The following is a 27,399-nucleotide window of genomic DNA, read 5'->3' as shown; positions in this document are numbered from 1 at the left end:
TTATTTGTGTTTCATTGACCGCACCCCCAACCATCTTCTCCTCATTTAACATTATCCATACTTCTGTCTAGTGTATTGTGCTTCCTCAACTTGTAAACTCTTATCGTCAATAATTTTCATTTCATTATATTTATTTTGAAGTAAAGTATTTAGAGAAGTGTCACTGTATTGATTAGATGCTGATGAAATCAACTTAAAAAGTTTTGAAAGATATTAATTGTCATATCAAATACCATGTCATAAATTTTAAAGCAAATTTGCTGGTTTTAAATTTCAATATTTTTTCACTTACATTGTTCTTATTAAAATTCAAATTAAATATTTTAGATAGATTTATTTCATACCAATGTTACTGCAATGAAATAATTATTTATTTTTTGTGCTATACTTTTTTTCTTGATGTGCCAGAAAAGAGGTTGCTTTTCAATTAATCATTCATTAACTCATATTTATTATTTATCTCTTAATTTATACCTCTTACATCAGTATTGTTACAACTCTTTCCATGTTCAAATCATCCATTTTTCATGATCCTGTTTGGACCAATATAAAACCATAAAAATAAATAAATAAATTCATGTTTATGAACCATCATTATTTTTTATGTATTATAACTGTTGAAAAATAAAAAAGTTATTCTATCTTTTTTTTTTCTTTTTTTTTAATTTTTAGTCTCATTTTCTGATGTATGGAAAAGGCTTACAGACATGGGAATATAGTCCATTGTACTCTTTGAGATCGTACACATACTTGTTATTTCAGCTGGTTCCTGCTTTAATATATAATGCATTATTGAAGCCAGATAAGCTCATAGTATTTTATTTTCAAAGGTGTTTACTTGCCTTAACTTGTTCAGCTTGTGAAGTTTACTTTTATAAGTGAGTTTCTAGTGTAACTAATTGAATAAATAATCTTAAAGATTTATATTAAGATTTGAAAAATGTCCAAATTATTTTGAATTACATTTATAATTTTTATAGGAGTACATGTCGAGAGTTTGGTATTCACGTTGGAAGAATGACTTTGATATTTCTTCTGTTCAGTGCTGGAATGTTTACTTCATCCACAGCTTTTCTTCCATCTTCATTTTCTATGTAAACTTCTCATTTATTAATACATCTTTTCTTGATTGTCTTATAGACCTCTTCTATTTTCAATCTTTATGAGAAAACTGCAAAGTGAGCAATTAAAATATTGATTATGTAATTTTATGGAAGTTATCTTATTAATAAAGTTTCTCATTATTTATTTTATAATTGCTGAAAGTTAACCCTTCATTATTTTTTTAGGTACATGACAATGCTGTCTATTGGTGCATGGTACCATAGGAAGTATGAGTTAGCTGTTTTTCTTACTGCCATATCTGCTTTTCTGAGTTGGCCATTCGCATCATTGATTGGGTAAATATGTCAGTTTCATTATTAAGCTAAAAAAAAAATTATGTCAGTCAATAAACACATTTGTAGAATGGTATGAGAATATTATAAAAGCATAAGTCAGGGTAGATGTGTTAGTGAAAGACATGTTTTTAAAGTGGGTGCTTTGAAGTTAAACAGAAAATGGCTTAAGCCTTATCTAGGTTTGCTAATCAAATCCAATTAAAAAATGCGCTATCTGGTATCAGGTTTAAAATTTTTAGATGATTGAAGTTAGTCAACAGATTAAATATAAACTATTAGATCAAGAAAAAAAAATTACATCTAAGCCTTGGGAGTTTATAAAAACAATTATATTAGAGTATTTGTAACAAAAACTATGTTACCGATAATCATCCAAAATAAACATGGAAAATGTAAGCTAATGTTTTGTCTAACAGCTAATGATTATCAAACATTCTGTTGCCTATGCCATTACCTATTTTTTTATATAAAGATTTTTATTTATATCAAGTATTGATATATTATGACAAGTAAAGGGTGTTTTTTTAAGCCCGATAGAACTTGAAATTGTAAAAAATAACACAAAAAATTAAATTGTAATCAAAATTTTTTTTTTATTCGAAAGATCAATACGTGACATTAACATTTGAAAATGATTTCGGGCATATGGGCACCGCGGCTGTTCTTGACGAAGCGCATTCTGTAAAATTGTGTTCAGCGATGAGGCGCATTTTTGGCTTAACGGGTTTGTTAATAAGCAAAATTGCCGCATATGGTCGTGCGATTTGACACCTCTCGATTATTTCCTGTGGGGCTACGTGAAGTCACTGGTTTATGCTGATAAACCAGCAACAATTGACGCCTTGGAGGCCAGCATTGTTCGTGTTATTCGTGACATACGGCCAGCAGTGCTCGAAAAAGTGGCCCAAAATTGGACGTCCAGAATGCGCTTTGTCAAGAACAGCCGCGGTGCCCATATGCCCGAAATCATTTTCAAATGTTAATGTCACGTATTGATCTTTCGAATAAAAAAAAAATTTTGATTACAATTTAATTTTTTGTGTTATTTTTTACAATTTCAAGTTCTATCGGGCTTAAAAAAACACCCTATACAAAGCTATTTTGAGTTCTTACTCACTGAAAAACATTGATTATCATAATGTACCATGATCATAATGTCGTAATGCTGTAAATTTAGCACCTTTTTGTAATATTTTTAATCAATTCATAAATTATTTCATTCAGTGGCTCCTTTAAATTAATCCATATTACTAACTATAAAATCGACTTACATTTTGTGTTTCTCCATGAAGGATTGATATTTTCTAAAACAAATGACTAGCTGGAAATTTGAAAAAAAAAATTTAGAGAACTGAAATGTTAAAAATGATACTATTAATGATTAAGATACATTTGACAATAGTTGTGATTAATGAGATGTTTGGAGCTGCTGTAAGAAATAAAACTTACAATGGACAGTTAATTGAATTAGGTCAGTATATTACTTTGCTGTGAGTTTCATATCTGTCCGCACCTCCATCCATATCTCCAGGCACCTTTTTAATAATACCATCAAATTTCATATTGGTTTGAAATGTCATTTCTTCTTATTTAATATATTTTTTTAAAAACCTTTATTTATTTAAAGTAGTATTATGAACGTCCTGTAAAAATAATGCACTTGTTCAATTTTTAGATCAGTCTTAATTTTGTTTCTGTTTCAGTGTGCCAATAGCCATTGACATGCTATTTTATAGAAAAGAAGTTGGAAAATTTATTAAATGGTGTTTACTTTCATGTTGCATTATTTTGGTTTGTATTGTGAATTATATCATAGTTATCTAATGTGGTATTTATTATCATATTACTTTTTTAATGAATCTAATGATTTCTTATTTATTTTTAAGCTCCCTATGGTTAGAATTGATTCACTCTACTATGGAAAACTTGTAATTGCTCCTTTAAATTTGTTAATTTACAATGTATTTTCATCAAGAGGGCCCGATTTGTATGGTATAGAACCATGGTACTTTTACTTGCTTAATGGGTTTTTGAACTTCAATTTTATTTTCATTGGCTCATTATTGACTCCTTTGACTTTGGTGAGTTAGTTTTATTCATGTATAGTAATTTTTTTTTTTATTCAAGCATTGTATATTTTTAGATTACATAACCTCAAACATACATTTTTGATAATATTTTATAATTAAATCTACCAAAGCCAATTATTATACCATTTAATAATAATTGGATTATGTTTTTATTTACTAAAATTAATTTGAAGTTGCAAAGTAGCGATGACCAAAACCTATCTTTTGGGTATCTACTCCACACCACTCTTTGCTATTAGCTACCTCTTTATCATGACTTCTGGCTCAATAGCTGTAATCACCTTGGATTTTTTGGGTCACTAGAATGATCAAATAGCTTCATGACTCAATGCTTAGCAAAAATTGATATCTAGCGGAAAGCAGATTCTTTTTCATAACTTTCCTCAAATTAATAATGTATATAAAGTGAATATATATATATATCATTCAGTTCATCAAGCTAATTCCTTTTTATTTGGTATTGTAGAAATAAATTCTTATTAATCAATTGTATTTACTATCAAAATATTCGTGATTTCAAAAACATTAGACATTTTACAATCCTGTCAGCCACAAATGATTAAAAATAGCTTATATTTGGTTACTTAGAAATTCGATCTTAAATTTTGTACTAATTATGTATTCTGCTGTCTAGCTAACTGCTAACCGCATTGTTCCTGTGAATGCTCGGAATCCTGCTTGTTTACCTTATTCGTTATCAATACTTCCTCTCTACTTATGGTTGATTGTTTTCATCTTCCAACCACACAAAGTAAGTAATATAATGCTTATATATATTTTTTATACTTGTATATTACTATTTTTTATATTTCCTGGCTACCAGTAGGTAAAACAAGTGGTGATTAATGTTTAAAGAATCTTGATAATTTTGATTGCAGGAAGAAAGATTCCTTTTCCCAATTTATCCTCTTATCTGCCTCTGTGGAGCTCTCACGCTTGATGCAGTTCAGAAAATCTACTTCAGGCTCTTTGTACGGACTGGTCAACATTATTTACACCATACATCATTGATTGTGTTTCCTGTAGTGTTCATAACATCTCTTCTTGGGGTCACCAGAATATTTGCGTTATATAAAGGTTAATTTTTATTCTTACCATATCTGGCCATTCTACTCAAATAGTTGTTTATATTATTTTGTTGATTTTTAGTATTCATGCCCAGAATACACTAATAAATTGAACATAAAAATATTTAATGTGCTCCAAATTTATCGAAAGTTGTGTAATAAAATCAAATCATTAATCATTATTTATTGCATAAAGACCATTGCTTATTTTTGCATGTAAATTGACTTATTAAATTAAAGTATTATATATTTCTTGTTTTATTGATTAATTTTAGGTAATCTGTAGATCTTTTTATTTTGTATTTGTTATATTTTAATTTTTTTTGTAACAGTTCATTGAATATACTATTTAATTTCAAAAATCTTATACCTTTACTTTAATGCACAAAAAAACTATAAATTAATAGTATTTGCTTAGTTCTATATCACTTTTGTATTTTTTTAATCGCAATTTATTTTATTATAGTTTTATTTTTTCAGGTTATCATGCTCCTATGGATACTTATATGGAATTGAGCAAAATGTCTGCTGAAGGTACCTTACCTACTTTAAACAATTTTAATCTTTGTGTTGGCAAAGAGTGGTATAGATTCCCATCTTCTTTTTTTCTTCCAGATGACAAGTAAATATGAACCATTAAATTAACTACTCTACTAGGTATACAGTATAAATTTTTTTAAAAATATATAATTTACTTTCCTAGGTGGACATTACTGTTTGTAAAATCTGAGTTTAATGGACAACTTCCTAGATATTATTCCTCAGGTTTTGATGCTACCTCAACAATACCCGAATTTATGAATGATGAAAACAAAGAGGAACCTTCAAGATATGTAAATTAACCAATTAATGATTAATACTATTGCATAAATCATTTATTTCTAAAACAAACCATAGTATAATAATCATTTACTAATTTTCGAGTCATCCTGAAAATTGTTAATGTCGAACTGTTTCTATTCCAATTGTAACAGTGAAACCACTTTTTAATATTAATTAAACAGCATTAAAATTTTAAATATGGCCAGTTTTGGAACAAATTATTAAAGTTTAATTTGTTCAAAAATTGGCTGGTTAGCTGGCTTTTGTATGAAGAAGATTGATAGAGATCCATTTCAAAAAGAAATATATAGTTTACAATTATGGATTGGAAATGAAAAACCATTCATTAATGGTTTTCAATCTCATGAAAAACCATATTACCTATCAGTTTGGTGATAGTTCTGACTCCTGTTAAATGTAACTTCTTAACATCAACAACCAGGAATAGACAAATGGATAATAAAATATTTTGTTAAGTTTCAGTCATTTGGACTGATTAGTTTAATAAGCTTTGAAAAACACTGTATCAAACATAGGAAAACCGTGCAGTTTAAAACAAAAATAATCAATTTAAATTCTTTGGAAAAAGAAGCACAAAAGAGGAGATCGCCAACAGATTGACCAAAAAATTATGTCTGCTTTTATACATAAATTTTATTAGTGTCGTGTTATGAGTTAAGGAAAATATTTTTGGATACAATTGATTCTACTAGAAAAATATATACTGAAACAGACACATAAAAACAATTAATTTATATCTATGATTTGATTCATTCCAAATAATTTACGAAGCATGATGTGAATTTTATTTAGGTGAACATAACCTCTTGTCACTTTCTTGTTGATTTGGACACTGGACAATCTACAGATCTTGAACCTAACTATTCGTCACAGATTGAAAAATGGGTTCTTTTAAAAGTAATTCCATTTTTGGATAATTCAAAGTAAGTGTTATTAATATATATATTTTTTAATGGTTAGAAGTGAAGCTTTGTAGGGTCAAGTGATCTAAGAGCTAATTTTTTTTTTTTAATTTATTTTTTGGATATGAGTGAGAGAGGAATTAAAATATGCTATCTCATATCGACAGTGACAGTAAATCTTGATTAATCGTTTCCATTATTATGTTAATTGTTCAAGATCATAAAAATAAGCACTAAAAAAATATTTTGAAAACAAATACAAAAAATAAATATTTTTTACTAAAAATAAAAATAAGGCAGCCTTGGGACTTATCAACAAAAGGGAAACTTCTGATAATGAAATAATGTATACAATTTTATTAATAGTGATATCTATTTTACAAAAATACAATAACATTTTTATTTATTTTATTTTCTTATTTAATTGTACGATTCATTCCTGAAATTATAGTTTATGATATCATTTGTATTGTTAGTGAATGTTGATATGACTGACTTATGATAGCTAAAATAAGAAATGTAAAAATGTGATTGAATTCTTTCAATTTGTCTTGCAAAAACTGTCTCCACCCTACCTCCTCTTGTAGTACTTTCTAATAGTAAGTTTACTAATATTAAAAGTAATTTATCTTGGAGGAAATTTATTAATTCTTTACATTAAGTATATCTTAAAAACAAATATAACTAGACTTCTGTGGCTTGTAACTTATAAACACAGAAGCAAGTCTGTCTCTTTTGTGGAAAGTAGGGAGGGTTTTATAAATAAAGAAAACGAGAGTGTGTTTTCATAAACAGATGCCACAACAGACTGTTCTAGGCCCAAAAGGACGCCAAGCTATCCTATGCCAGAGCAGTGTCGCTGTCTACTGTTTTATTGACAAACCAAAATAATAAAACCTATTTTCTATAACATAAAGCCAAGTAATAGATTAATTTCATTTAATATGTACTTTTGTTAGTTAAAAATATTCAATTAATGGATAAACCAATAGCATAGGGTAAACACGTGATATTTATATATTTTTTAAAATTTTAATTATTTATTTCTCCTTATGATAAGTGATTTATTTGATTGTTTCATTCTTGTTGCAATTAAGTGTATTTGAAAATTATAATAAAAAATGCTTAGGATCAACTGTTCTTACTATGTTAGATAACTTTTGCAAGGCCATTGATATTCATAGAAGAGATTAAGTGTGAGGTTTAATAAACTAATTATTGATACAAAAGTTGTTACACTCATCAAATAGATTAAAATGTGAATTACAGTATAACGTATAACAAATCACTAACAAAATTGTGTAATAGTGACACAGATTACTCCTCGCTGTGACTCCATGATTGAACAGTAAAAATAATGAATTATTATGCTTGTTAATTAACTCAAATTATTCACTATTAGGTAGGTTATTTAATCAATATATTTTTTAATTATAAATTCTGTTTCTATGTTCTGTTGACTGAATTCTAAGCTTTTTTTTTTTTTTTTTTTTTATTAAATATTTATAGAAAATTTTGAAATGGCTAGGTAAGACCAAAGTATGTTACTGCTTATAATATACATAAGATTTTCTACTCTTCTCACTAAAACATATGTTTCAGGACAAATAGGTGGGTAAGAGCATTCTATATTCCATATATTTGGGAGAAAAATGCTGTTTTTGGATCTTACAACTTACTTCAGGCACGAAAATTACGTGTACAACCTTCAAAATACTAATTTAAGAACCTCCATCAAAGTATAAAAAAATATTAGCATTTTAAAAAGGCAAAAATTTACCTTAAAGACTTTAATATTATTAATGGTTGTACTTTTAAATGTAATTTATTGTTTTTTACCAATAATTCTTACATGATAATTATACATTCCATTTAAATGTCCTTACAGGTTGTGAGAATAGTTAATTCTGTAAATGTGAAATTGTGTTCAAATGAATTTAGTTGTGAATAAATGAAATATTGACCATACTAGTTGTTTAATGAGCAGTCCTTCAATCAATCAAATCGTAATTTTTTCATTATGTTTCTTATAGATGACTTAAGGTATAGAATTTTGATTGCATTAATTGTCAGTAACTTTTTAGAAAGTAATCCTAAACCATTCAATGTAAAAAAAAAAAATCAATGCATAGTGAATCTTTTTTTATGTTACTTAACAAAGAGCAATAATACTGCATTCAACACATTATTTGTGAAATTAAAACATTTAAAAATAAATGCTAGTACCTTATTATAAAACCAAAATCCTCATTAGAAATTCAATATTGCAATAAATTAAAGTTGAATTTAAACAAACAAAAATTTTTAAAAATAATTAATAGAAAGAAATTGATCAAAATAGACATACCATATTTATTCAATCTGAATCAAATTTAATCAATTTTTTTAAAATTGGTATGGAACTATTTTTAATTGATTTGAAATTACTATTTTGTCGAAAGGATGTTGAAAATTAAAAACAATTATACAATAAACTAAACAAAGGGAAATGTATGACCACAAATAAGGACAGGTTTTAAAAGGTCCTGAAGCAAACCTATGCACAAGTTCTGGTGTAAATTTATCAGCTTTCATAATTTCAGAAATTTAACAAGCGGAGATAGAAAAATACTAGAAAATCTATGATTATTTTTTAACTCAATTTTGCATTGAGTGGCAGTCCCACAAAATGAAAAACTTTGACCCCCAACCATGGTTAGGCAGTATAGAACTCCAATGGGAGTCTTGGCCGAGAAAAAAAAAGAGCAAATAGAACAGGTCAGACTCAAAATGCTCCCGGTGACCTGTCTGTGATATAAGATCAGAACAAAAGACTGGGTAATTTTAAAAGTAATGTATATTTGCAATAATTTGTTAATACAATACATTACGCTATATTTCCATTACCATATGTTAATTTAATGTAATTTAGGAGTGCTTCATTTTCTTCACAAACAAATGGTTTTTTGTGATAACAACCTACATCATGCCAGTGTATTCCATCGCCATATAAATTGTTCAGAATCGCAATGCAGTTTTCAGGAGCTCCATTTTGTATTTCCTCTCTGTTGTCTGGCTGTGGCAGTTTTAACCTTTAATGTAAATGAGTTTATTAGTTAATTGATGACATAAAAATAACTTTTAGTAACACTATTGTTTTATAGATAAGATGAAATATTATATTTATAAAAAACATTTGTTGGGTATTCTTTTTTTTATATTTGAATAATACTAAATAGCAATGTAAAAGTGTATATTTTGTTTTTAAATTTTTGAAGTTTATAGTTAAGCCATATGATTGATTAGCATCACCAGCTTATGATGATGCTTGGGTAGTTATTCTAAAGGGACCATACCAAGTCAATCAGAAAACCTGAAATCGGATCATTCAAAATTTGAGATGGAGGGTTAGTGAGAATGTTTTCCTCTCCCTTCTCCCCTCCCAAAACTTTCTTAATAACCCTCCACTTCAAATTCTGAATGATTGGCTTTCAGAATTTTCTTCATGATCTATCCTTACCTTCTTAACCTTAAAAAATGAGATTAGTTTTAGTTTTATTGTCAATAAGATTGACAAGCTAAATAATTCTACATTAGTTTACTTCCTATGAACTAGTAAACCAAAACATTTTTTTAAAAAATCAGTGTCTCTGCTTGCACCATGAATTTTAATTTGGAAGTACACACAAAGTCCGCTAAATTGTTCCTTTAGGTTATAAAAATAATCTTTGATTTCAATCTCTAGTGAATATTGGAGCAACTCTACTGTCAGGTAATTTGCACTAACTAAATGTCAGAGATAATAATTCTATGAGAGACTGATATATGCTTAGAACTGATGATTTCAAATAAATATGAAGTTTTAAAAATAATTGTAACTTGATCATCCAGCAGGGAGATAGAGGCTTTAAAAGAAATAGAAGCTCACAAGAATGCAAATGAAAACAGGCTCTTCTTTCAGAAGGTGAACACTGGTAGAGCCCCTTTCAGGCCTAAAATTCAAGCATGCAGAAAAGAAGATGGGACTCTCTTGAACAATTAGGATGAGATACTTCAATGGTGGGCAAGGTACTTTAGTGGCCTGCTGAATTAACAGGTTATTGAGCCCAGAATGGGAGAAGGAAATGAAGAAGAGGATATTGAGTCCCCAGATTTAGAAGATGTTGTTGATGCAAATTAGAAAATGAGGAACCATAAGGCACCAGGCGAGGATGGATTGCCAGCAGAATTGTTTAAATATGGTGGAGAGGAACTGCACAGGACACTTTATCACTTGATCCTCGAGATATGGGTTCAAGAGAAGATGCCTCAGCAATGGAGCAGAACTTTGATATGCCCTCTTCATAAGAAAGGAGAACAATTGGAATGTTTTAATTACTGAGGAATATCACTGCTCCTCTGTTTTTATTAAGTATTCTCCAATATCCTCTTCCAAAGGCTGATCCCGCATGCAGAACGAGAAATCGGGCAGTACCAGATTTGCTTCAGGAGAGGGAAATCTATGGTGGACCAGATTCATACCCTCAGACTAATCATGGAAAGGGCCCATTCATGAACATAAGATCCCTACCCACCACTTGTTCCTGGATTTCAGGAAGGCATATGACATTATCAAGTGCCCTATGTTATACAAGACACTCAAAGAAATAAAGGTTCCTTCAAAGATTATACACCTTATAAAAATGACTATGAAAAATGTTAGGTGCAGGGTTCCCATACAGTCCGAACACTTCTGAATTTGGCTCTAATAAAGGGATAAGGCAAGCAGATGCTCTAGCGTGCCTTCTGTTTAATTTGATTCTGGAAAAAGTAGTGAGAGAAACAGGTATCCAGAATAATGGCACTATATTCAACATATAGGTCCAACTGCTCGGTTATACGGATGACCTTGATATAGTGGCGCGATCTTTTACTGCGCTTACCGAGTCTTTCTTGAGCCTGCAAAGAGCTGCCACACGCATAGGTCTGACTATTAATGAAAACAAAACGAAATATATGTACACCGGAGGAGCCAGATACTAGGAGAGACAGGTTGTTGTAGAAAGCTGTATCTTTGAGAGAATGGAGGAGTTTCCTTACCTTGAATCTCAGGTCACAGCAACAAATAATGTTTACACTGAAATAAAGCGACGGATCACAGCGGCTAACCGATGCTATTTTGGTCTGTTAAAACAGTTCTGAAGCAAGCTCATTAGTAGAAAAACAAAGGCCCATTTATATAAAACTCTAATCAGGCTTGTCCTAATATACGCCTCCCAGACATGGACCCTATCTACACAGGATAGAAATAATCAGTTGGTCTTCGAGAGGAAGATTTTTCGAAGAATCTATGGGCCGGTAAGGGATGAGGAAGGCTGGAAAAGAAGAAGAAATAAAGAACTCTATGAGCTGCTACAGGATATAGATATTATCACCTTTCTTAGGCTGGGACGCCTTGGGTGGGCAGGACATGTTGCCCGGAGGAGTCCCGGCGAAATGCCTAAAAGACTCATGGAAGAAGAAATCTAGCTCCGGTGGATGGATGGCGTGGTACAGGACGCACGAGACATGCTTGGAGTCCGAAATTGGAATGCAGCAGCCCAAAACCGACCCGAATGGCGGAGGCTCATAGAGGAGGCCAGGACCCATCGCAGGGTTGTAGGGCCTACTGATAGATAGATAAATAGATCATCCAGAAAAGTGTTCAGCCTCATAATACTTTTGGCATGTATGCAAAGTATTCTTTCAACTTTTCCTTTTTGAGCAAAAAATAATTACCCCTACCAAAAATACGAGAAGGTTAAATGGTGATTTGCTGAAATATATATACATGTATAGTTGAATTGGTAAGAAACTAAAAAAATATTGAATTTTCGATTTCTTGTCAAATAATAAAATTTATAGTTTTAATCATTTTTATATTTACCCTCCTGAGTTGCTCCAGTCATTTTGAGACCTGTTTGTGGCCGGAGAAAGCTTTTGAAGATGAGATGTCCAAAACCATCCATTAACTCGTCTTGGTTGCAAATCTTCCCTTTCGCATCCTTTGAAATTACATAAGCGTCCGGAAGTCCATATGTACTTTACCTTATCTTCAAATATAGAAAAAAAAATATTTTCAATAGGTTTCAATCGACCAGATACTGAAAAATATAGAAAGCTACAAACTTCCCTCGAATACTTATAGACTGTTCCGATATCCCACAGCATTGGTTCAGAGATCCCCATTTTGATGGGTCTCAAAATCTTTTATCACATTGGTCCGCATCATACCTGTGGACTCAGATACAGTAGGATGGGCCGGAAATTCTTTTCTTCAATTCGCAATACCATAGAAAGCGGTATAAAGAGAAAAATCATACCGATGTATATCTTCCGGTCGCGCATGAGCTCTAATTTTTTTAGGGCAGTCTCAAAAAGGGTGGATTTTTCAAGGTTAATATTGCGTCCTGGAGGGGGCACACTGCCTAGCTAATGCCAGGGGTAAATGGAAGTTGTGTGATGCGCGCACCGAACTATTTTTTTTAATCATATATCAGTTACCTATTAACTAATAAGAAACACTATAAAAAGTATTATTCTTATAATAATTTTAGATTGCATCATTTTTTTTTTCAATAGACAGTTATACTACCATTCAAATAATTTCTATAAACACTTTTTAAAAAACTGTTTTACGAATAAATAATATCCGTTGTTTTCTTTATAATTGAAATTAAAAGAATATCATATAAAAATTGTAAAAAAAAAAAAAAAAAAAAAACTGACAATGATTTTAGAAATTAGAACTTGCCTTCTACAATCCTTTTCTTGATAAACTCATTTTCTGATGAAGTTTGTAAAGACACAGTATCCATACATCTTCGCCTACACCAATTTCTAGCACCAAGCCAGTCATGTTCTAATTTCTCAGTACTTGGACTTTTCCAAGAGAAGTAATAACCAGTGTTGTTAAATTTCTCGTGAATAATTCCTAATATACACAAAACAAATTATATTATGTGTTCTAGTTGTAGGAGTAAATGACAGGACTCCCTAGAGCATCCTTTTTTCTTTCTTTTTTTTTTTTTAACTAAAAGAATTATAACGACAACCTTTTTTTATCAGCAAATCAATTATAATAAATTATGAGAGTTTAAATTGCTAATGATCTTAATGGTTCTTACTTTCATAGCACAAATATCCCACAGGTCCTTCTAATTTTCTTCCATTTACAAACTGAGTTCTAGCTACTGATAAACAAATAACGAAACATAATAATTGTATTGGATTCATTTTCGTCTTATGTTCGCTATCCACTTGATATACTACTTCTGAGTTAATGCTAGTTCCATTATCGTCTGCTCTTATATATGTCCTTAAGCTTGTATATTTTTAGCACGTTAACTGCTAGAACAGATCAGTTTCACAATAATGGAGTAAAAGTCTTGTTTTGGATAGTACCATGTTCATTTGTAAAATTTCGCAACTATAATGATCTGGTAATGTAAAATAACAAGTTTGGACACTACCCGAATGATATCTTCGTAAATAATTAGGTTTTTCGAACTACTTCTCTCAACTCCAGATGACCATTTCAGAGCCGGACAGTTAAGTAATAAAAAATGATTCAATGCTCAGAAAAATGAGATAATTACAGTTCACAGTTATTTTTTTATTCTCTCTACCTAGCCATTTCAAGGATAAGGAGTTGACAGCAGCCGCGGAGTACTACACATGGGATTGACGTATGCCACTGCTGCTGATTAAACAATCGATTCATTTATTTTATTGAAAACAATTATGGGGTAAGTTTTACCATGTATGGTGCGGCCCAGCAGTCAGTGTGCCTTAAAGATAGGACTACACCTTGTAATCGCCAATCTGTCTCTCATCACAGGTCTCCGACACCGATCACAGTGACACCCATGGCTTCCTCTATCCTCTTCCCAGGTTACTGCTTAGGTGTATCTCGTTCTCTTCGAACCCACCAGCAACTCTTCCAGGTGAATCGGACATTCCTGTCTCCTCGCACAGTGCCGCTTTTCTACCTCCTTCATACCTGCCGCTTTGCAATTTTTTAAGTCTAGGGCCAACTTCTCTATCCTCTTCGGACACTCCCTGGTACTGTTTATTTTCTTCTCCACCACACTACATGTAAGCCAGTTCCTTCTCGCACCTAGCTATAGAGTGTTCATACTCTTGACACTTCATACTGAGGCGTGGGTTTTGGAAGTCCCTAATAGCAGGTTCCAAAGTCGTCCTACCCAACTACCCAGGTTCTTCGAAGCCTTCTTTAGGGGTTCTGACTTCATGGTCCTCGCCACTACAAGCGTGGGGAACCCTTTTAACTTCTACTTTTGGTCTCTTCGTCCTGACCAGATTCGCTTTCAGTCCTTTGTCCTTCAGGGCATGGAGATCCTCCGCTAATTTTTAAGCGATAAATCTATTTTATAAACGGCACTTCTGGTAAAAGGATTTTTTTATCGAAAAAAATGCTGTCACATCATACGCTTAGATGTAATGTACCTTCAATATGTAATTTCAGTTTCGTATGAATTTTCTTTTTTTGTGCTAGAATGACATTTTGTGGGAGTTGGTTATTTAGACTCAGGGGACCTCGAAACACTGAAATTCAAAAGTTTTTACGATCGCAATACTTTCCCTTACAACATATTCCATATATAAGTAAGTGAAAGTAAAAAGTGGGTAAGTATAGCTTCCTCGTTTTGCTTAAATTTAAGCGAAAGTAGGATATGAAATTTAATAAAATTTATAGGCTACCAACTAATCTGCACAATATCATCAAAATCGGAAATACAGTTGTAGGTGTGATGATCATGGATTTGACCTAACACATTCCAACAGTTACGAAACATTTTTCCCCTAAATGAGTAAGAGACTTACCTACTATCAACATTAAGGTAGCAAAATAAAAAAGTTAAAAAAGACTTTTAATGGACTGTTAGTATGCACCTAATTTCCGTACCACAATTCTCATAGAAATAAATCAAAAGCTATAATAATTTTTGCGAATTGTAATAATGATAAGAAGAGAAATTCATTCAGTATATTAAGTACATTTATAAGACATCATACATTTACACTTTAAGAAGAAACTTACCCTTCTACATAGCTCAATAAAATACGAATGAGCAAACGGACACATATTTGTGGTTCCTGTTAATGAAAGAACATAATATAGCCGCTTATGCTGTGATACCTCATTAACTCAAAAAAATATTTAAAATATGATTTAAATACTGGAAGATTATTGATTGACCGTGTGTGAAGATGAAAGGAATATGGTCCGGGTGCGGTCAAGAAAAACTCAAATAGTAGAAATATACTAATTTAATGAGCCAACGTTTCGCCCCACGTTGCAGGGCTTCTTCAGGGCTATTTTGACGGCAGTCAAAACTAAAATGACTCATTTTAGTTTTGACTGCCGTCAAAATAGCCCTGAAGAAGCCCTGCAACGTGGGGCGAAACGTTGGCTCATTAAATTAGTATATTTCTACTATTTGAGTTTTTCTTGACCGCACCCGGACCATATTCCTTTCAACTTTATGATTTAAATACTTTAACAAAGAATTAATATCAACGCATCAATCCAGAGACATCTCTTTACAAGACATCTCGTTTTGTGGGATACCTACATATTCAATACTTTCTGACTTGGAGAGTTCTTTGAAATATCTTCAGAAAGAAGCACTTATTTCCATTATGTATAGTAGGCAGTTTTCCCGCCAAGCTAGCTAGAGTAAATAATTACCATTTTAATTCTTTAAAATGGTATATATTTTTTTCCCAGTTAGGAGGTTTTATAGTTTAATTGACAATATACATATTACAGTATTAAATAGTTACTGTTTGAAGATAAAAAAGACTACCAAAGGGATGGAAGTACTGTTAAATTGTTAAAAAAAAATTTTCCAATTGATTTAATTTCAATTTTGTAGTACACTGTAGATAAAAAATGAAATTAATGTTTTTTTTCAAGTTAGAAAAAAAAAATTATTTAATGCGAATATTCTTTTCTAAAAATATATTTCCTTCCGATAAACGCAAAATAATTTAAAAATGAGGAGGTTATAAACGTATTGGTTACTTTACGGTAGTTTTGATAAGCTTCGTTGTCTCTAAAGAAGCAATAATGTATAGCATAAACAGAAAATATGGAAATACGATTTAATTTTTGAACTAAATTCTATTTTTTTAAAAGCATTAATGATTATTCCCATTTAGTTATTACGGTGAGGTAATCATTATTAAAAGATCTGGCTTGTCTTGTTTTGTTTTTTTTGTTTTATGCAATATGCGAAAATTGTATTCATATTCCACAGATTTCAATTAAACCCATTCACAGCCCATCTTATTCCTATTACAAACCGATGGATTGTCCTTTCTGATATGCTGCTGTCATTTAGTACAAATGTTTCACTTTAAACTTTATTATTACTCAGAGTAGGATTTTGTTATTCTCCCCATGATTCTGAAGTTTAAATGGAGAAGTCGCAATTATGTCGGCTTTGTGCCTTGAATAAAGAAAATCTATTATTAATCTATGGAGAAGAAGGTTTGAAATTATCACTTGAAAAAAAGATAGCTAAATGTTTAAACCTCCAGGTATTTTATGAATTATCTGCTTACCTGATTTTTGTTACACTTCTCATTGGCTTCATGTTGTGATTATATATTAAATTCATATTTGTATATGTACTTTTAATTTATAGATAAATGAAAAATATGTAATTTTAATTTTTAGATAAGTGAAAAAACAAATTTGCCAAATGCTGTCTGTATTGAATGCTGTTCAAAGCTTGATGCTTTTGACCAATTTTTGGAAGAAACAAGAAATGCACAAAGTACATTAGGAATACTTTTCTCAGAAACTGACAGTAATAAAGAAGAAATAGGTAGAGAAGAGGTAATTTTAAATATAATTGCCCCCTATCTTGTAGAATATTCTGGTACTAAATACATCAGTAATTAATTATTTAATATGAATCTTGTTTTAGGAGACTATTAATGTTGAACATGCTCTTCACAATGAGCAGTTTATAAATAAAAGTAATGAAGATAAAATATCTTTAGAAGATGCGCTTATCGACAGTAATCATCTTGTATCAGGTACCTATAAATACTTTTGAGTAACTGACATATTATTTACAATAAGGAATCAAAAACTGATTTTAATTAAAACTTCATTTTATAATTCCTGACATTTGTTCATAAATGCTAATGCAATTGTTTTAAACACTTAAGTATTATCAATAAATAGTAGGGAGTTTGGACCAAATATTCATAAGGTTTCATATATAGGAAGAGGGTGGCCAAGCAGGCTAAGACTCTTGAAATTAGCTACTGTTGAGCATGGTATAGACTTGGATGGGTAACGGCCTGAAATGAGTGATAACTCATGACGGCAAGCCATACTGCTTCTTGACCCTCTTCCTCCAGTATGATGAGTCTATTAAACTACTAAAGGCATCTCACACTGACTGGGTATTGGAGTGATGACCCTACCCCGTTTACTTCAATCAGGAATCACGTTTTGGTTTCTAGAATATCAAATAGCTGCCTGGAGGTTTGATCTACAGAGAAGGAAGCTCTTCTGAGAAACAAATATTGATTTTGTTTGCCTGCTGAACCTGAAGTGCTCTGTAAATGTAGACCAATGTTTCACTCCCATTGAATTTGAGTGAGTCTTTGGGAAGGGCAAGAAGAATATTAAATTTGGCGCTAAGGAACTGGTTGTGGAGTTATGGGTAGCCCGCTACTTCCAATTCATAAAAATCATATTTTATAGCAATATGAGACTGCGATATCTCGTTTTGGCTATCTCTTGCAATCAATTAATATATCTAAGAAAACTTTGTTGCGTGGCCAATGATTTTTTGGTCAGTAGGACCAATAAAATAATATATCTAACAGGAACTTTATAAATCAGTGTTACAGTCACTAAAGGATTAGTATCCATGTAAAAACCTATAATTATTGTTTTAGTGCTATACAGAGACTTCGGAATTGCTGAAGAATAATTTTTTTTTTTTATTTATTTATTGACATTTACAACTGTATATAAAATACAACAAGCAAATTTGAAGTAAGATCATAATGATTTGATACAGCATGTAGAGAAACTACCCAGTAGTAGAACTCTAAAAACATTTTAGAATATACATTTTACAATATATTATGATCTGATCCAAATTACATACGATCTACCCGTGAAATCCTTCACCTCCCAAAATAGTATCATACCGCAATTTTGACCTTATCACTAATGAATCCCTTCAGCCTGACCTTAATTCTTTCCAATGGGTCATCATATATTCCTATAACTCCATTGACCCTACGGTAACTATCCTGATCTCAAACCTACAATCCACATTAGATATCCATGCTCCTCTGAAAACCAGAACCATAGCCGTCCTACTGCACCTTGGCTGACCCCCGAAATAAAGGAAATGATGAAAGAAGAGATGCAATAAGGCGCAAATACCGTCGAACCCGTTTACCTGCCGATTACACGTCTTTCAAGATCCTCAGAAATGAAACCCAATCCGCAGTCCGACTTGCTAAAGCCACCTACTTTCATAATGCCCTTTCCAATGCTCCTGATTCCAAATCCAAATGGAAAATACTTCATAACCTATCCCTACCAGAATCCAATAATCTCAGTTCCTTCCATGTGTCCAGATGACCATTTCTTATCCTATGCTCATAATTCCTCTATTTCCGATATTCAACATCACAATTTCAATCCTGAAGACTTCTTTTTCTCACATCTATGATGAATTACTTTCCACTGTCCTGAAATCCCACACTAATGATTATGGCCCTGATAATATTTCAGTAGAACTAATAAAATCCAGCCTCCCTGTTGTTATTCCCGTTCTTTACCACATCTACAACTTTTCATTGTAAAACTCCATATTCCCATCTTCCTGGAAAACTGCCCTTGTCCGACCTTTGAAGAAAATTTCCAACCCTTGCTCACTGCACGACTTCTGCCCTATTTCTCTTCTATCTAATCTTTCCAAACCGTTAGAACGCCTTGTCCAAAATCAACTCTGCAACTTCCTAGATGAACGTTCCCTTATCAACCCTTTCCAATCTGACTATTCAACGCAATCCACTCTCCTTAAAATAACTCATGACCTCCAAAACTCCATTGAACACCAAAACCTCACTATCCTCATCCTTCTAGACTTTTCCAAAGCGTTTGACACTGCGTAGAAGGTAGGCCTGGAACATGAGTTGCCTACCTTCTACGCCATAACTCCTGATGAAGACCTAAAACTCAGGTTGAAACGTCGGCATAAAATAAATAAATATGGTTTTGTTTATTTATGTTGTTCTTTGCTGACCGCACCCCCCGACAAACTTCTCCAATTATTAATCTACGGTCAACTATCTACACCTCATTATAATTATTTTTTATAATGACTGTTTATATTTCTTTGTATTTTTTGTTTAAGTATCTCTGAGGCTCCTTAGCCCTCATCTATTGATTTCTCTGTATTATTCTAAAGGGTCTCGTCCCAGAATAAATAAAGTATTATTATTATTATCATTATTATAAGGTCACGAGGCCATTTTTTTGTAGATGAATTGAAATTAACAGAATCATCTTCTCGAAAGGCAATTATAAATGAAAGGACTGAAGAATGTGATGATAACCAAGAAATAGACTGGGATCCACAAACCTGGTTGTGCTGCGATTGTTCTGAAGTATGTTTCCATACAATAATCAATTCACTGCTAATACTATTTTTTTATTATTTTTATACTATTTTATATAATTTTCTATTCCCTGAAAACATATTTATTGGTGTATATCGCTTATACATGTTTATATTTTGTTCTTGGTTCTTATCTGTAATCTCCCTTATAAGGAATGTAAAAATTATTTAACCCTCTTCTTGAGACAGTGACATCACTGGCACCATGACTCTGTTGAATACTCAGATCTATTAACTACCATAAGAATCAATATATGAACAACAATCTAAGATTTCTATTCATTTCGTAATCTTTTCTAAGCTTTCAGCTCCATCACATCTTCAAAATTCTTTATTTCTATGTAACTATCATATTCAACTAACTATAACTATTTTAAAATTCAAAATTTTCCTTATGAATTAAAAGACAGTAATGTTTACAGATATTGGATGTGGAAATTATACATGACTATTCAAATATTTGATTAATTAAAATCTAAGAATAAATAAAAAATTAAGGTATTTAATCAAGATAAGTATAGCTTATTAGAGCTCAATGTAAAATTCAAACTCTTCTGTATAGATACTCCTAGAAATATTAAAATTATTGCAACAATGATTGTCGATATGGTGACGGCACATAACTGTTGGATGTCTCACCCCACCCCTAAAATTATTGATAGTTAGGAATGATAGATGGAGTTATGGATATATGTCATAATAATCCATCCAAGATTGGAGCAAAGTCAATATCAATTTGAATAACTAAATTAATAAGTATAACTTTTAATAATAATAGTATAAAATAAGATATTAATTTATGTATAATCTTTTCACTTTCTTGTGACTGGTATTTATTGTTTAAATAAAATAATTTTTATCCAAGTTAAGTCTCAAAACACTCTTTATTATTTCTTTAAATTTGTGTATTAATTAAGTTAAGTTAAGTTAATCTGAAATTAATGACTCGGGCAGTATAGCCTGCAGAACATTTTTAAATTATTGGATGTGAAGTGTAAATTTATATTTAAGATTGTCCTTGAGGATGGCCAAATTAGCCTGAACATTGGATTTTAAAGGAAATAATAAAAAGTGAGACTTAACTTGGATACAAATTATTTTATTTAAACAAAAAAAAAAAATAGATATTAATGTTCGATTGAATAATTATTTTTTAAAAATTGTTCATGATTTTGAATTCCACAATATTATGGTTGCTATCTTCCTGTAGATCTAAATTTATTAATGATTGATCCTTTTTATTTTTAGGAGTTAACGAGTGTTGAAGAATTACGTAATCATCACAAATTTGAACATAAACAGGATACGAAGTATATGTGTCTTTATTGTTCAAAACTGTTCATTCTTTATGCTGCCTTTATCGCTCATTTAAAACGCCATCGAAACAGTATTAAATATAAGTATGCTTATATATATATATTTTCTATTATGATGTTACTGAATATTTTTTCTGTTTTTTATTGCACCCATGTATTTTTGTACTATGACTCAAAGATACAATATCTATCTTATTCGAGACCTCATAATCTTCTTAATATACAGACTAAAGTAAATAATAGACTGAGATTAGTGTTCATAATACAGAAAATGATTCTGTAACAGTAACTACACAAGACTAACCACCACTACATTCTTACCCTAGCTATCCTCCTCTTTAAAAAAAGCTCAACCACACCCTTAGGATATCTGGACATCTTTCATTAAATTAAAATGTATATATTTCATTTAAATTTGGCATAGTTAATTTACGTCCTTAAAATGATCTGAAAAATGAAAAAAGAAAAAAAAATGCTTCCTGTCAAAAGTTATAATTTTTTTTTTTAAACTAATTTGTTGCATTTAATACTTCTTGTAACTAATGTTTCAATTAGGCAGTCTATCTTTACTTAATTATTTTGATAGTCTAGTATCAAAAAGATAGTGAATAAAAGGTATTGATTTATACCATAATTTAGTTCCTGGCTTTAATGTATATATTTTGTAGTTGCCTTGAATGTGGGAAAGGATTTTCTAACAAGAAGGTACTGGATGCTCATTCCTCTACTCATTCAGATGCTCGTCCATATGCTTGTCAAGAATGTGGAAAGTCCTTCCGACAGCAAAGTGCTTTGTACACACACAGTCGTTGTCATCTTCCAGAAGATATAAAAAATAAATTTCTATGCAACCTCTGCAATAAAAGGTAAAGAATTATGTGAAATTTCGTGTTGCCTTAAATTTCCTTAAACCAAATATAAACATAATCTTAGTACTTATTTCAGCCAGTTTAGCATACTCCTATGCCAATCTAAGGCTTTTATTTTGTTTTGATGGAAAAGTTTCTTGAAAAAGTAATATAATTCATTCATTTGTAAATTAAGTAGAAAAAACAAAACAATTCAAATCCCAGCTATTGACACTATTTCTTCATATATTTAAGTACTCATTGCTATCCTCATGAGCCCAGGACCCTTCAATTTTAATCACAATCTTTTCAGAAAAACTGTTGAGTTTCTTCGTGGTTTGTAGTAAGCTATTAAACATTATCTAAATGGTCCCTTATTTAAATTCTATATTTCTGAGTTCTGGAGCTAGTAACCTTCAACCTGGCTTTAAAAGTTAGTATATTTATTTAGCTACTGTCTTGCTTTATTTAAGAACCCACTTCAATAATCCTGTTCTTTGACAGACCTTCAGTCAACCCATCTAGCTCTAAAAAGAGTATGTGACATTAATTAGCAGAAAAAAACAGGTTGTTGAATTTCAGTATTGATCAGTCTTTCAAGTATATCCCAAAGTAACAATTCCTCCCCCTTCGATAGCTTTTTGCGGGATGTATTTATTAGTATTTTTTCAGAGTTTTAATTTCCTAATATATTTATGACAATTAACTCCATTTTGTTTACCATTCCATTTGCATTTTTTTTTTTTTGTTGATAGTGAAAAGAGTGGAAAATTTAAACAATATGAATTAAAAAGAAAAAACAATGGTTTAGATTGTGGTTGAATATCTGCTACTGTTTTACTTATATACTAAGCCATAAATATTATTTATTTTAAAAGATTCTAAAAACAACATGTAAATACTGTTATTGCTTAATAAATTATTAACAATGTTTTCAGGTTTTCTACTAAACCCAATTTGGTTACTCACATGAGAATACACACGGGTGTAAAAAATTATACTTGTGATCAATGTGGTAAAAGTTTTATCCAGAAAGGAAATTTAGATGCCCATTTACTTACTCACTCTCATGATAAACCATTCTCTTGTGAGTTATGCTGCAAAAGGTATGCTTTACACGATTTATAATGTATAAATTGTTGTTTTATTTTTTTGATATTTTGTCGAAAGGTAGATCACTTTCATAGAAAATTTCTTGTTTCCTTATGGGATTATTAGTTGACCACACTTGTTACATTCAGCCTGATGTTAGGTGTGAAACGTCCATTATTGACTTGCTATTGTAGCTGTAGCACTTAGCTTTTTTTCTTCTTCTATCATATGATTGTAAATAAATTCAGTTTACATTTGGTGTTAAATTTAAAGTAACTTTTATTTTAAATAACAATAATCTTATGAGGAGAAAATGGTTGGGGGTGCAGTCAGCAAAAAATACACAAATAAACAAAAACCTAACTTAATTATGCCAATGTTTCGACCTGAATTTCATCAGGGCTAAAAAAAAATTACAAATTGATAACAACCATAACTGAGAGAAACATATAAATTAAGGAAAATAATAAACAAACAAATTTGGAAATATACATAACAATAAATTATGGAGACAGTAGTTTTTTGCCAGCTCTCTACCGGTGAAGTTATGATCCAATCACTTTAGATCTACTGGAGAATGTAAATCTACCTTGCGTTTCTAATATTTCTTTCTTTCTTTGTTTCCCATTCTCCTTATCTCTTCTCACTTGTTCCTTCTTATTAATTTTTTTTCCAGACACTCTGTATTTATTTTAGTTAATCATTTTTTTACTCATCTATATTAGTGTACATATTTTATCCATTGTATATCGTTTTTTTTTTCTTTCTTGCCCATTGCATCATATGTATTGTTTTCTTTCATACACTTCATTTTGTTGATTTTAATTGTTTTTTCATTATTTTAGACTCTACTTTTATATATCTTATTATGTTAAGTTCATTACTCATCATTTACATTTTCTTCCGTACCATTCATTATGCTCATTTTGTTATTTCTTGAACACTTTCTGTTTTTTAATTTTTCTTCATTTATTTTGTATAATTCTTACCTTTTATAATATGTTTCATCTTCTATTGTTATTAATCAACTACTATCTTCTAATATTGTCTTCAATCAGCTAATATCTACTTAATTCATTGTTATGTATATTTCAAAACTTGTTTGTTTATTATTCTTATGCTTCTATGAGTTATGGTTGTTATCTCTTCTTTATTTTTTTCAGCCCTGGTGAAGGCTTGAAATTCAGGTTGAAACATTGGCACAAATAAATAAGTTTTTGTTTATTTGAGTATTATTTGCTGACCATTTTCTCCTCATATTAATCTATGGTCAACTATAAACATCTCATTACAATAATATTACTAATTTAAACAAATGGATTTATCCTTCTTTGAACAAATTATCTTAAAATATGTACAAACAACTATTACATTTTATCTTAAGTAAATAATTAATAGACCCCCTATGTTTCTTAGTCTATGAATGTAAATTACAATTTTGTTAATCCACCAATTGGAATTAATTATATAATAGTAATATTTAAGTGTTAGTTTAATCATCAGTAATTTTAAACAACTTGTATGTTTCAGTTTTTATTTTGTTTGTATAAAAAGTATTTTTTATTGTTCAAGTGCCTCCTTGTGTCAACTGCTTGTGCAACCAGAATTTTTTTAAAGCTTTGATCAGAAGATATTTAAATATTCCTTTATTGCCCAAAACACCATTACTCCAATCTTGCTTCAGATTAAAACATACCACTGTAAGTGCCCAATGATGTTAGGAATCTGAGGTTTAAATCATTCTTTTGGTTCTTTCTATGAAATAAAAGAAATAATAATTGAAAACAATGCTCCTCCTATTTTTTAATTTTTTTAAATTTTCAATCCAAAAATATTTTAACTTTTTTATTTAAGTTTTTAGTTTGCCGAGGCAAGCAGTATTTGAAATACTTTATTTTTCTTCATCTTGTGTTGTTCTGATAATTTCCCAATACCTAAAAACAAAAATTAAAGTTTATATCTTATTACTAAATAGCTTGCTTTTATTATGTTTAGGTTTAAAACTGGGATGCAGCTACGCAAACATCATTCGGTTCACACTGGTGCCAAACCACACCAGTGCGATGTATGTGGACGTACTTTTCGAGAAAAGGGTACTTTGAGAGAACACCACAGAATTCACACTGGTGCTATGCCTTTTACATGTGAATTTTGTGGTAAAGCCTTTAGATTCAAGGGGATTCTAACGGTAAAACTTTTTCTTACTAATTTTTTGTTTTATTTAATTTAAATTTACCAAATATGTTGAAAATTTACTCTTTGCTGTGATATGTACTGTGCAAAAGTAATTTAAACTTTTCTTAATTTTTTTTAATGTTGAAAATGTATAATTTAAATTTTAAGATCTTATTTTTTATTTATTTCTGTAAGGCTTCAGGAATTACTATTGATTGTCTTATGAATCAAAGCTATGCAGAAGTGAGCCTTCAAACTATTATCTTGTATACTTTAAAAGTAATGATGAGTACAATCATGAACTAAAACTAATCAGATTGAACATAATGAAAACAAAATATCCCTTTGACTTATTTCAAAGTTAATAACTCTTACTAAGATTCATAGACTGGTCTAAATCTATTGCATCCACAGCATCTGCCTGTATCATCCACAAATATAAGCTATATCATCTTTGTAGAGTCTACTCATGAATAGCGGATGGGAACAAATGTGCTCTGGGAGTTCTATCAGAGTGATGATGACCGTGACTAATCAGGATTAGTAGATCAAGATATGCTTGGCACCTTCGCTGGATGCCTTAATAGCATATATTAAGGTAACTATTGAAAAAACAAGCTATCTTTAGTGTCCAAGACTTGGTGACCTAGGCAGTAGAACTTTCATAAGACTTCTATGAAGTTATGGGAGGTCCTGACACTACATGAATTGTAATGCTACGAAAGAAGAAAAAAAATGCTTTATGATGTTGAAACATCTATTTAAATTTTGCTGGGATATCTGATCATATAGGCGTATCTATCTACTTAATCCCCCTACAACTTAATCCTTTGTCAATTGCGAGTGCCTCCTCAACTGTTTTATGTTAATAATCCTCACAGCATACTGAATATTAATCATTCCCATGATATTGGGATATTGTAGAAAAGAGATAGTTTGAAAAAGGGACAAGTCTTGTACTATATGTGTATCGTACATACCGATAATTTATCATTATCATTCAACTTTTTATTTTCTCATTTTTTTTTTTGTTTCATGTAAGTTTATGAATTCATTTTTTATATATTTTTCTATTTCTAAAAAAAAAAAATGAATTAAAGGCATCGATAATCAGTAGTTTATATTTTTAAAAACATTTAGGAAAAAGAAAAAACACCAGGTAAAAAGATGCAATATTATCAATTATAAGAAACTTATTTGTAAAGAAGATACAATTTGGCTATTTTTGAAGATAATGTTTTATTAATAAAAATAAAAGGTTAAAATAAAAAGGCTAATAAATCACCCAAAAAAGAAAATATCATAAATTGTCTTGGAATAAGAACAATACTTAATAAATAGGTTTTGTATCTTGATTTCTGATTAACTAACTAATTATAATGAGATGTTGCATTGTTTTAGACTCACAGAAGGCAGCACACTGGTGAGCGCCCATATTCTTGCCTAGAATGCCAACACCATTTCACTAACTGGCCTAATTATAACAAGCACATGAAGCGAAGACACGGTATCAACACAAGTCGTAACTCGAGGCTCAGTGGTGATTGTCAGATCTCATCAAGTCAGGCTTATCAAGAAATACAATCGAGCCCTGATATCTACCAGACACAACAGACGCTCTCTCCTTACATGTATAATGTCTATAGTCTTTCCCAGGTTCCTATAGAACCTCTCTCTTTGTAATGAATTCGTCTTGTGAAGATTGTTTATTTGTTGTATTTATTATAGTTATAACTTTCTCATCTCAGGATCTAATATTTATGTTAAATCATGTGACCTTAGATTGTAGATAGGAGGTAGTGATATATTTTTATTATGAAATAATGTTGACCTTGTATATAGCATTTTTTTTGTTACTACAGATTGTGAAATCTTTGGCCAGGTGATTTTTAATAAAAAATTGTAACTAGTGGAAGCTCATTTAGTATTTGGGGTCAGCCAGCTTCATATCGCTATATACCACCTTCACCTTCATACA

At 30.7% G+C, this 27,399-nt stretch overlaps 4 protein-coding genes across 5 annotated transcripts in view; 2 read left to right on the top strand and 2 right to left on the bottom strand.

Annotated features, from left to right (window-relative positions):
* The window catches only part of Alg9 (alpha-1,2-mannosyltransferase Alg9), a 14,550-nt gene extending 6,280 nt beyond the window's left edge, over positions 1 to 8,270 (top strand). The window contains exons 3-13 of the mRNA XM_014427701.3: positions 673 to 878; positions 981 to 1,094; positions 1,290 to 1,400; positions 3,104 to 3,191; positions 3,287 to 3,481; positions 4,125 to 4,241; positions 4,369 to 4,567; positions 5,038 to 5,179; positions 5,261 to 5,390; positions 6,193 to 6,323; positions 7,905 to 8,270. Coding sequence (XP_014283187.1) covers positions 673 to 878; positions 981 to 1,094; positions 1,290 to 1,400; positions 3,104 to 3,191; positions 3,287 to 3,481; positions 4,125 to 4,241; positions 4,369 to 4,567; positions 5,038 to 5,179; positions 5,261 to 5,390; positions 6,193 to 6,323; positions 7,905 to 8,022 — 1,551 coding nt within the window. The 3' untranslated portion in view covers positions 8,023 to 8,270. The remainder of the gene's footprint in view (positions 1 to 672; positions 879 to 980; positions 1,095 to 1,289; positions 1,401 to 3,103; positions 3,192 to 3,286; positions 3,482 to 4,124; positions 4,242 to 4,368; positions 4,568 to 5,037; positions 5,180 to 5,260; positions 5,391 to 6,192; positions 6,324 to 7,904) is intronic.
* Positions 8,271 to 8,856: 586 nt separating this feature from the next.
* LOC106685154 (uncharacterized) lies at positions 8,857 to 13,545 on the bottom strand. Its single transcript, XM_014427688.2, has 4 exons — positions 13,427 to 13,545; positions 13,054 to 13,233; positions 12,187 to 12,352; positions 8,857 to 9,373 (listed from the first exon to the last, which is right to left on the bottom strand). Exons 1-4 carry the CDS (start codon positions 13,533 to 13,535, stop codon positions 9,169 to 9,171), a joined length of 660 nt encoding a protein of 219 aa, XP_014283174.1. The 5' UTR covers positions 13,536 to 13,545; the 3' UTR covers positions 8,857 to 9,168.
* Positions 13,546 to 16,354: 2,809 nt separating this feature from the next.
* Positions 16,355 to 27,341, top strand: LOC106685147 (gastrula zinc finger protein XlCGF26.1). 2 transcript variants are annotated; one of them, XR_010844774.1, is made up of 10 exons: positions 16,355 to 16,868; positions 17,008 to 17,169; positions 17,261 to 17,372; positions 19,855 to 19,979; positions 21,239 to 21,390; positions 21,975 to 22,172; positions 23,093 to 23,260; positions 25,242 to 25,434; positions 25,882 to 26,019; positions 26,823 to 26,954. XR_010844774.1 is itself a non-coding variant. In XM_014427679.2 (9 exons), the coding sequence occupies exons 1-9, from the start codon at positions 16,746 to 16,748 to the stop codon at positions 27,102 to 27,104; spliced, it is 1,515 nt and encodes a 504-aa protein (XP_014283165.1). In that variant the 5' UTR covers positions 16,356 to 16,745; the 3' UTR covers positions 27,105 to 27,341. The 2 variants fall into 2 exon arrangements, 1 of the variants encoding a protein (XP_014283165.1); XM_014427679.2 differs by lacking the exon at positions 25,882 to 26,019 and having other exon boundaries at positions 16,356 to 16,868; positions 26,823 to 27,341.
* Positions 25,079 to 27,399, bottom strand: part of Nup358 (Nucleoporin 358kD) — a 59,285-nt gene continuing 56,964 nt past the window's right edge. The window contains exon 32 of the transcript XR_010844773.1: positions 25,079 to 25,180. The gene's annotated coding sequence lies outside the window, so the exon portion shown is untranslated. The remainder of the gene's footprint in view (positions 25,181 to 27,399) is intronic.

This window comes from Halyomorpha halys, unplaced genomic scaffold (assembly GCF_000696795.3).
Source record: "Halyomorpha halys isolate HHAL.00 unplaced genomic scaffold, Hhal_1.1 Scaffold664.1, whole genome shotgun sequence".
Lineage (NCBI taxonomy): Eukaryota > Metazoa > Arthropoda > Insecta > Hemiptera > Pentatomidae > Halyomorpha > Halyomorpha halys.
Note: the sequence above shows the minus strand (reverse complement) of the source record. Positions and strands in the feature narration are given on the sequence as shown.

Coding starts and splice junctions, on each gene's coding strand:
- LOC106685154 (XM_014427688.2), bottom strand. CDS start 13,535: ATGAATCCAATACAATTATTATGTTTCGTTATTTGTTTATCAGTAGCT. Junction 13,234..13,426: donor GGGATATTTGTGCTATGAAA/GTAAGAACCATT, acceptor TGTGTATATTAG/GAATTATTCACGAGAAATTT. Junction 12,353..13,053: donor CAAGAAAAGGATTGTAGAAG/GCAAGTTCTAAT, acceptor CTATATTTGAAG/ATAAGGTAAAGTACATATGG.
- LOC106685147 (XM_014427679.2), top strand. CDS start 16,746: ATGGAGAAGTCGCAATTATGTCGGCTTTGTGCCTTGAATAAAGAAAAT. Junction 16,869..17,007: donor CTAAATGTTTAAACCTCCAG/GTATTTTATGAA, acceptor TTTAATTTTTAG/ATAAGTGAAAAAACAAATTT. Junction 17,170..17,260: donor AAGAAATAGGTAGAGAAGAG/GTAATTTTAAAT, acceptor ATCTTGTTTTAG/GAGACTATTAATGTTGAACA.